The sequence below is a fragment of the Alosa pseudoharengus genome, unplaced genomic scaffold, assembly GCF_046254945.1.
Source record: "Alosa pseudoharengus isolate Yale_2024_CS ecotype anadromous, Long Island Sound unplaced genomic scaffold, YU_APseudo_1.1 YU_APseudo_1.1_scf_16, whole genome shotgun sequence".
Lineage (NCBI taxonomy): Eukaryota > Metazoa > Chordata > Actinopteri > Clupeiformes > Clupeidae > Alosa > Alosa pseudoharengus.
This window is the reverse complement of record NW_027468630.1, coordinates 10,422,501-10,432,372: the sequence shown is the minus strand read 5'-3', so window position 1 is coordinate 10,432,372 and position 9,872 is coordinate 10,422,501. Positions and strand designations below refer to the sequence as shown.

Sequence of the window (9,872 nt, the reverse complement as noted above, 5' to 3'; positions counted from 1 at the left end):
CATGAAAAATAGGACATTTAAGAAGAGAGAAAGTTACCCTTTCTTACACTGTGGAATCTGCTTCTTCTAAATGATGTCACTTCCTTGAAATTATGTCACTTCTAGTTTGTACCATTATTTTATAGGGGGTTTTGGTGAAAGTAACAGGACTGAGATGAAATTAAGGGACAATGAGAAATTACTTATATTTTCTAAGAAAACATATCTATTTATGTCAAAATCATTGCTTAACAATGAGATTTCACTTAAGACAATATAAAACTGTGAAAATTGTATCATTTTACCAACATTTTACAACTGAGAAGTGCTGTTGAAAAAGAAAAAACATAGCGTGGGACAGGCCAAAATCAACCAAAATCCTTACCCATAGCATATATTTATGTGATTTTAATCATTTTAACTTGTATTTTATTGGGTTTACTTGGTCTTATATTGATGCATATGATCTATAGTAACATTATGTTTTTTAAATTACACATTTATTTGTTGTTAAAGCAACTTTAGAACTGATTATATGTTGTGGGACGCAAAAGGCACCGATTCGGTGGAATGACCCTGCAGTTGAAATCGGCTGAATACGGGTAAAAACGGTCTGAGCCGAGCGCCCAGAGTTTAACAGCAATCACCGGTCAATGCTGGTAAAAAATTTAATTGGCCAGTAAAATGAGTTGCACACTCAGTTGCTAACAAAACGTTGTACATGTAGGCTACCCACCCCATCCCAAGTAAACACAGGATTAGTCTGCATGTTAAAAAATATATGGGCCAGTAAAAACTATATAAGATAGGCTATTAGATAGGATAAGATAAGATAGTAGCCTACTTTATTCATCCCGAAGGAAATTCAAGAAAATATATATTTTGGCTGGCATTTTGTTTCTATCACCCATTATTGGTAGATGACCCAAAAGTAAAAAAAAAAAAAAGCTGTAGGTGCGGTAGCATGGCTGCCTGCAGGTGGCAAAATTACCTGGCCCAATTGCGTTTACCACGACTCAGCCGATGCCGCGACGCAGCCGACAGCGCCGCAGGTTTTACGGAAGCGGCCCGCTCCTACTTGCTAGCTGGGCGGATTTACTCAAGTCAAAGGCATTGTTTGTTTGGACTGATGATTGCCAAAAAGCGTTCGACAGCGTAAAGACGCTCTTAACCTCCGCGCCTGTCTTGCTGGCACCCCAGCTTGAAAGGCCTTTCAAAATTCAAGTGGATGCCAGCAAGGTCGGTGCTGGAGCTGTGTTAATTCAGGAAGACGATGATTGTGTTGAACATCCAGTTTGCTTCTTTTCGCGGAAGTTTGCATCTTATCAGAGAAACTCGCATTGATTTGGGCGCTTCAACATTTTGAAGTTTATGTTAGTGGGCGTTGTTCACCTGTTGTTATTTATAGCGACCATAATCCTTTGACATTTCTGCATAATAATTCTTTCCAGAATCCCAACCAACGGCTGATGAGGTGGTGCCTCTTTCTTCAGCCGTATAATCTGGATGTTCGGCACATTAAAGGCCCAGAGAACATAGTGGCAGATGCTCTCTCGCGTGCCCCAGATTGTGTAGAATGAGTGTGTGAGTGTCTGTGTGGATGTGTGGGATTGGATGTATGTTTGTGTCTGTAGGTTAGTATGCCTTCTCAGTTCTCATATTACTATTCAGCTGATGCTGATGGTGGGTGGATTGGGGAGTCTCTAGCCCTTGTCTTTAGTCTATAGTGTTTATGTCTGTGTTTTTGGATATTCTTTGATTATGATTATGTTGATGTTCAGGAAACTGATTGTTTCCTGTTTAGAAGGGGGAGGATGTGACGCCCCAGTGGGCGTGGCTTCCTCCATGCGCTACGTTGTATCAGAGCCCTCTACGGAGAGCCTCCCCACTCTCTATTAGCTGCAGTTCACCAGAGTTCACCTAGATGGCGATCGCGGGCGAGTCCAAAATACATGGGGTCCTATGGAGCTACATGGCTACATTTATTGTTTTCACCTATTTAACAACTGAAACCCTCAGATTTTTATTTTATTTTTCGCAAAATGGATATGGATTATCAATCAAAAGTGAAATAATCCGGGAGTCATGTCCTTTCGTTTTCTTACAGGTTGGGTCGTTGTTGCCCATAACACGCTAGCATTGATGCTATGCTAAGCTATGATCATGCTCGATCTTGGTTGTGTGCCTCTTGTAGGACTATATGCTCAGTCACTGCCTACACCTGCTATCGATTGTCTTTTTGTCTATCTTGTTGGTCGCAAAATAAACTGTTCAGGCTTGCTATACTACTCCGTGCCTCCTCCATGTTATTTCCCCTTCTGTGCGTAACCGTGAGTTAGAATTAAAATGAACATTGTGTTTTTTGATCCCAGGCAATTGTACTGATGCAATCGATTCCCTTGCAGGCATCTGGGTCATGTTCTGCTCTGTTCCGCCTCTAGCAGGTGAGTTTTAATTATCTCATAATCAATCGCTGGTGCCAGACGGTCACAGAAGGTAACACTGGAGGAAGGGTTCCATGATCTCGTCTCCTCGCTTCTCCTCTCGTCTCCATGATCTCGTATCCTCGCTTCTCCTCTCGTCTCCATGATCTCGTATCCTCGCTTCTCCTCTCGTCTCCATGATCTCGTCTCCTCGCTGCTTCATGTAGACCTTGGATTGTTCACTTATCTCATGAGCTCTGGGACCTCAGTCCCACCCTCTGCTCTTACAACTTGACCTTCATATCCCATCTATGACATGACCAAAATAGCAACCAATAACTGTATGCCCACTGAATTAAAATGCTTGCACTGTTATACTAAATATATAACTTCAGTCATTCATTGCTTTAAAATTACAACTGTTAACAGATGTATGTTGCTGTTTATTCATGGGACAACATGAGTTATTCCCCACGCATTGATTTTATTTTCCACTCTGCATCAAGTGAGAGCACCATAGATTTCAATTGACTGATGGGTGCTGCTGAGGTAGCTAATTTGTTTCAAACCAGTGACTCAAAGCCAGTGAGTTCAAAGCTATCAAAGCTGGATTCAATTTCATGGAACAATATTTCCTGGGTCCGTAGTGTTGTTCAGGGAGCCATGAGCATTGTTTTACACTGGCTGAGCTCAGGTGCCTCACATAATCGCTCTAAAGACAGAGACAGATTTTCTAGACCACTATAGACCAAACCCTGCTGGAAATGTGTGTAAACTAAACGTATCAATACCACTAAAGTTACTCAAACTAAACTTGTTTCAATAAAAGAAGCCAAAGATTGCGGAAACTTTACCCACAGACCTAAACAAAAACATTGAAATGTCAAATGTAAAAATTAGTTGACGGTCATTCAAATTTGCTGTGGTCTCTTAATTTTGAATATGACCGTCAAATCATTCTAATAATAATATAAATGCATTAAATCAACGTTGTGCTTTAATACCACAACTAGTTTTTTCCATTTAAAGTGATGGAAATAATGGGGCACAAACAGACAGCAGATGTACTCTGACATATAAACAGACTGGTACACTAGTCTATTCCAGTGATAATCTTGTCAACTACACTAACTAACTGTGCACATTCCAATATGTCTGGAAAACCTAATAATTCCTTGGGAAACTAAGCTTAGTTTCATATTGTATTTTCATAAACACCACAAGGAGCAGGATAAGGATCATCTACAGTATGTTTGTGATAAGCAGACCTCTAACTGATGCCTTATGTAACAAAATAACAGAGCCCTTTGACGCAGCCTTTCTAATAGCTTGTGTTGGTAGTCACAGACAGCCAACACCCTCCAATCTGCCTTGGGAAAGAGAAATGTAGAGGTCCATGGAGGCTGATGTTATCTGATATGGATCCAGCACAGAAATAACCCTGAAAACATCACCCTGGTACATGTTTATATCAAGCACAGCAGCACCAGCAGGCTGATGTTCCACCCACTGCTGAAGGTCCCAAAGGCTACGAGACCCTGGAGCTTCTGCAGAGGAGACAGCCAGAGCGGACACACAGGATAGTGGTGCAGTCACTGTTCTCGCTACAGGATCTTTTTAGGGTACAACAGCAATATTTAGTCTATGATTAAAGGATGTATTATAATATGTGATTTAATCTACAATGGCAAAAAGGGGAAATTAAGGTGAACACCAAGTGTTCATTATGAAAGAGTTACTTGTATGAGTGTAAACTAGATATGTTTCACCTCATCTGATAGAACTGAGTGCTTTTAGGGGTTTGTAACCCACAAAAGTGAAGACCATCAATTCATACACCATCCTTATGCCACAACTATTTAATAATATGACAGTTATGACTTCATAAGTCTAAGAAATAAAGAAATAACTACATTATTAATTGATTGGTTATTATTATTATTATTAACATTAATGTATTGTATAACACTGTTATTGTTTCTATACTATATAACAATCACACTGGCAAATATTTAAGATGAGTGACAAAATGAGGCATAAGCATTAAGTTCCATCACGAAAAGCCTTTAATACCACGAATTAGTAAAATATAGGCTAATATAAATTACAAATCCACTGTAAAAGTAATGATGGGTATTTTTTAGAAGCTGGTCATGCAACAAGTATGGTGTGGAAAATGTACATTTAAATACAGATTTTCTGAACTGAAGCTTACAGCTTAACTGAAGACATACATGTTGCATAGATACAAAAACAAAACCCAGCCAAATTTCCAAAATTATTTCTGAGACACAAAGTGCTATGCAAAATGCCTAACCATGTGCACAAGAAAATACAGTACAGTAAACAAAATAAACATATAAGGAAAAGTGCATGAAAATATAAGTTAAACACCAAAAGCAACAAGTACAACTTGGTTGAACAAGTTTCTCTTAGATGTTGCTACATTTCAGCAAATCTTCTTTTAAACTGAACAAGATGCTTAATCAACATTGAACTGATCTGAAAAACCTAATTACAATCATTCCTGCCTACATGTCATATCATCTCATCAGGGAAAGTGAAAGGTGCTTCTGGAAGCTAGACTATTGTCCATCAATTCCAGTCCACAGTGTGCAAACCAAGCCAAAGACTTTTGGCCCTCATGACAATGTCAACAGTGTCAGCACTTTATCATCAAGCACATTCATACACATTTTCATTCACATTAGTTACAACCAGACCCCTGGATTCAGCCTCCTCAACACCTAATTGCCAGTCACAACAAAATTAACTTTGTGGTGCCATTCATTTACCTCCGACATCTCAAACAGTGCTTCTGCTTCATTTAGAAATTGATCACAATGATTGTAAGCGTACATAGATTTGAGCAGGATAAAAAATAATAATAACAATAATAATAATAATAAATTCACAGTAATGTGGGAATACAGTCATTCTTACAATCTGTCAACACCCTTCTTACAGCGCATGTAAACTAGAACAATTAAATCAAATAATGTTACACTCTGCGTCTGCCTCTGTGTGCTTACTTTTTGGGCTTAACTACTTTCTCCATATTGCTAACATATACATTAATTACTCACTCTTTTTTCAACACTAACCATCTATGTGAAAGTAAAAAAAAAAAATGTTCTAACATTGTATAATTTCATGATAAAATGGCCTACTCAAAGCATACAGTATATTACTATTGCTTTGGTCGATGTCCATAACTGACTGAACCAACTATTTTCACATTTTCGGACTGCAGGTACACTGATGCACTTATTTATAGTAAAACTGTCACAACAGCAGTTTATAGCCTCCCTCTCACATAAGTGTCAGGGCATGTTAGGTTTCACCATAAAATCCATCAGTCTTTGTAAGATAATGTTCAAGTTTCTTTACTGTCTGGCAGGCCTAATCAGCTCCAATTACATAAATATTGTGCCAGTTTTACACAGTAACATAAATAGTATGAAGGCAAACATTTTTAGTGATAGCTCCACACCAACTCATAACCTGACTAAAACAAATCTCCTATGACATTCAACATGTCATTCAACATGTCATTCAACTCAAGTCAATCCCCTCTATATTACCATGATGGACAGAGTTAACCAAAACAAGCACATTTTAAAATGACTGAAACTAAAGAGAGCATAACATGCAATGGAAGATATCCCAACACTTCACTGACTAAAGTTAACAGAGATTAACCATGTGTCCTGACTTTTAACAGGCCTTGTGTTGACATGAACAATGAACATAATTTTCACTCATGGAAAAACAGATTAAAGACCAAATTAAATACCAACACTTCAGTAAATTCATTGCACATTTTCTGATAGCTGGAGAAGTGGAATAAATGAACAGTGATTGTAACATAGAGCCTATACAATAGTTGGCTTGCTGAAGACTTTATGGCACACTGCTGTAGTTATTTACAAATACTGACAGACTGCTTTTGTGGAAGGCAGAATCCTTGATGAAAGGATATTTCAGATGTTTTGGAAACAGTTTAAACAAAATCCACAAAAATACTTCTGGAGGATTATAAAAAAAAACTGCCCATGACAAAAGCTTTCTTGTATCATTGTAGGGCTAGATTTACTAGAAAATAAAAGGTGTTACCCTGAACCTGAATAAACATATTCAACCTGGATTTACTGACACTGTATTGTATTGTGAGATTCACAATAAATATATCTTTTGAGATCTGAGGTAAACAAGTCCATCAAGAAAACAATGCCTGCAACACAAGTCAAGAGAAATACAATTTCTACTAAGTCCATTTATGTCCTGTCACTGTGAATGTACCACTGCATAGCCTACACAGACTTGTACAGCTGAATCCTTGTGTCAAGGAAAAAACATGAATCCTACTGAATTTGTAAGGCAGTAGTCTGAAGCATTGTTCAAAGGAGTATACCTCCACCACATTCCCTGTAGCCTGCAACCTGTTTACTAAGAGACCAAAGCTTACATCGTATATACTGTACTTTGTCCAGGAGAGATTTACAACAGTGTTGAAGAACAGTATTGTGTCTGACAAGCATATGCTATGCTACGAGTTTAATTTTACAAGTGAAATCAGTGACATCAGTTTGACAATGCTGACTGATCTGTGCTAGCTTAAGAGTGGGTGGGGTGTTCTATTGCTCCAGCCCCTGTTCATACTTTTTTATTTTATTATTGTGTGTAGCCTAATTTACCTGATTCTGGGATTTCATTCAACTTGGCATGAGGTAGGCTGGGTGGATGCTACGTTTTTTCACCCCATAGGATAGGCTATTGTTTGAGTATCACATGCACCAGACTGTCTGAATCTGCCGGTTAGTACACTGTGTACCAATGTCAGATAGGTCTACCCTTCGATACGATGGGCTAAGGCATAGATAGAAGTAAGCGAAATATAAGTATGACATGCATTTTTTGTAATATTGGACACTATGGTGAGATCGTATTGAACCGATTTGTAGCTAAAATCCCATTCCCACGACACTGAATGATGCATTTACGATTACAGCATTCAACTGTTGGCGACAATACTGCCATGACTAGACATTGTGTAACCACGTAGACATAAACCATAAAGTAATATTAGGATCTTGTGCAGAAGGGGGCAGATGACTTCGTTCAGTATCTAAGAAAGACACTGGCTTGTGATACGTGAACTACGCATATGCTATGCGTTTCCTTCTGCACGTGCACATGTTACATAAAAGTCAATAAAAAAGCGACTTGAAATGAAACGCGTCTACATTAACTGTTACAATGCAATCTGAAGACATGTCATATTGAATGTAACACCCAGTGTAAGGACAAATTTGATTGCCAAAGAAGTGATGAGAACAAGTCCCATAAAGCTAACAAAAGCCCTACGCAGACCCAGCGTTTGGGTAGCATTTGCCTTTTCTCAAGGTCTGATAGGCTGCAGCAGGAATTTACGCACAAAAACGCACAGTGTGACGGCGATCGCTATGAACGTTTAAATAAAATGAATCCAGCCATCCTCCCATTCCCGTGGCGGCGAAATTTTAAACTTGTGTCGTTTCACCTTGTAGTTATTCCCATAATTGTTGTCCCAGTATTCCTCTCCACCGACCGTGTACTTTATTGCAAATTGCAACGTACCGCCGCTCTCCAAAAAGGTAGGGACAACCATTTTAAATGAGAACCTGTCAGTAACTCCATCATTCGATTGTGGAACATAGGATGCCAGACTGTCCATACATGTCATCCAGTTGTTGAGAGTATACCTTACAGCAACGCTCTTTTCGAATGCAATGTTTAGGACCCTTATAAACCCAGAGAGGCTGAAATCGTCACTCCGAACACATTCCAACAACACTTTTAACTCTTTCACTTTCTCTATAAAGTCGGGGAGAGTGCCTGGATTTGTGAACTCCATTTCCATCAAAACAGTTTGGGTAGGCACAGAAGGAAACTTGTCAAATCTTTTGAGAAAAAGGGGAGTCTGACACCTGAATTTGGCCAAGATGCGTTCTGGAACCTCCGGCACATCAGTGTCGTCAAAGTGCCTGACCGAAGTAAGCTCCAAGCCCAAAGAGTCTGCAAAGCGAACCTTCTTCTGACATGATGGGCTTCTGGTCCGACAAATCTCAAGCTTGGCTCTCTCGGTTGGGGTCGGCAAAGACTTGCACCTGCGGCGCAGTGTTGGACTCTGTGGCGGTTTGAGAAAGCTTTCTCTACCCCTGGGTCTTTCTTCCACCACCTGGAATTCCAATGGCTCGCAGTCTCCATTTAGGTCCTCATCTCCCTCTTCTTTCACTTGATTCACAGCTGCCAAGCTCCCGAAAAGCCCAGCAATACAACTGTAGTTTCTCGGGATGCAGTTCTTTGGAGGCAGCATGACCACGACAGAGTGCAATGCTTCAGCTTCCATAGAAGGCTGCAGAGTGGTCTACGTGGGGTGCTGCTCGGAGTTTTTGGGGAGGCTGAAGGTACGTCAGGTGTCCGGTGACTTGAGCACGTGTCTGAAGCTGTGGTCGTTGTTAGTGACACTGCGGATTTCTTAGCCAATCTTTTTCATGCAGCTGAGAGAGCAGCCGGCGCACAGAGAAATAGTCTTGGAGAGGCACACCCCCTTTTACTTTCAGTGCCGACAAGGTTCTGAAAATGAGGATATTCGTAAGAATTAAATGACATAAGAGTGTAATTATGATAACTGTCGTGGTGATGTGAAAGCTGCGTAAAGTGTTACATGATTTTCACATGATTTTCAGAGAGCAAAGCGATGATGGTACAGTCGTGATGAAAGGGAACACGATGTGCCGACTTGATGTCTACTTGGCAAAATTACTGAATTTCTAATGTTACGTAGCTTTACAACACTATTTAAAACTACTACTATAAGAAACTGTCATTTTCAATTAAATAGCGTTTTATATCAATGTTATAGCCTATTAGTTATTGCAAGTGAGCTGCTGTCAAATTGCACACTGCACACCAAAATTGAAACGTATGAGGAAGAAATACACATAGAATCACAAAATAATAAGCTTAATAATAATAATAACTATTCTTGCCAATTCTATAATATATTAGGCTACACACTTTATCTTGGCAACACACCGAAACTATTTAAAAACATGAAAGAACTTACCCTTCTAATTAACTCTAGGAAATAGATGCAATGCAAACAATCACGCTGGTATCAGCATGTTACAAGTAACTGATACCGGTACATACTTGCAAAGATGAGGATATGTGCGCGGTTACTTTGTTCTGCTTTCTGGCGCGCCCCCTTTCCAAAACGTCACATCCTCGTTCAGTTCGATTGTCATAGCAACGTTCTACACTTTATGACCTCAGGTTTGTTGTAGCGTCCTGTGTGTGGACAGTTAAAAAGAGATAAATATTTGATGTCCTCGGTCGCCTTTGCCAAATAAACGGACATAGATAGCACTTGCAGGTAGTCCCTACTTGGGGTCGTGTGTGTGCAAAATGTGTAACTCTGCAGGT

General features: G+C 39.6%; 1 protein-coding gene across 1 annotated transcript; it reads right to left on the bottom strand.

The window, feature by feature from the left end:
* Positions 1-4,481: 4,481 nt before the first annotated feature.
* Positions 4,482-9,138, bottom strand: LOC143125487 (protein phosphatase 1 regulatory subunit 3D). Its single transcript, XM_076286990.1, has one exon. The coding sequence runs from the start codon at positions 8,791-8,793 to the stop codon at positions 7,876-7,878; it is 918 nt and encodes a 305-aa protein (XP_076143105.1). The 5' UTR covers positions 8,794-9,138; the 3' UTR covers positions 4,482-7,875.
* Positions 9,139-9,872: the final 734 nt, after the last annotated feature.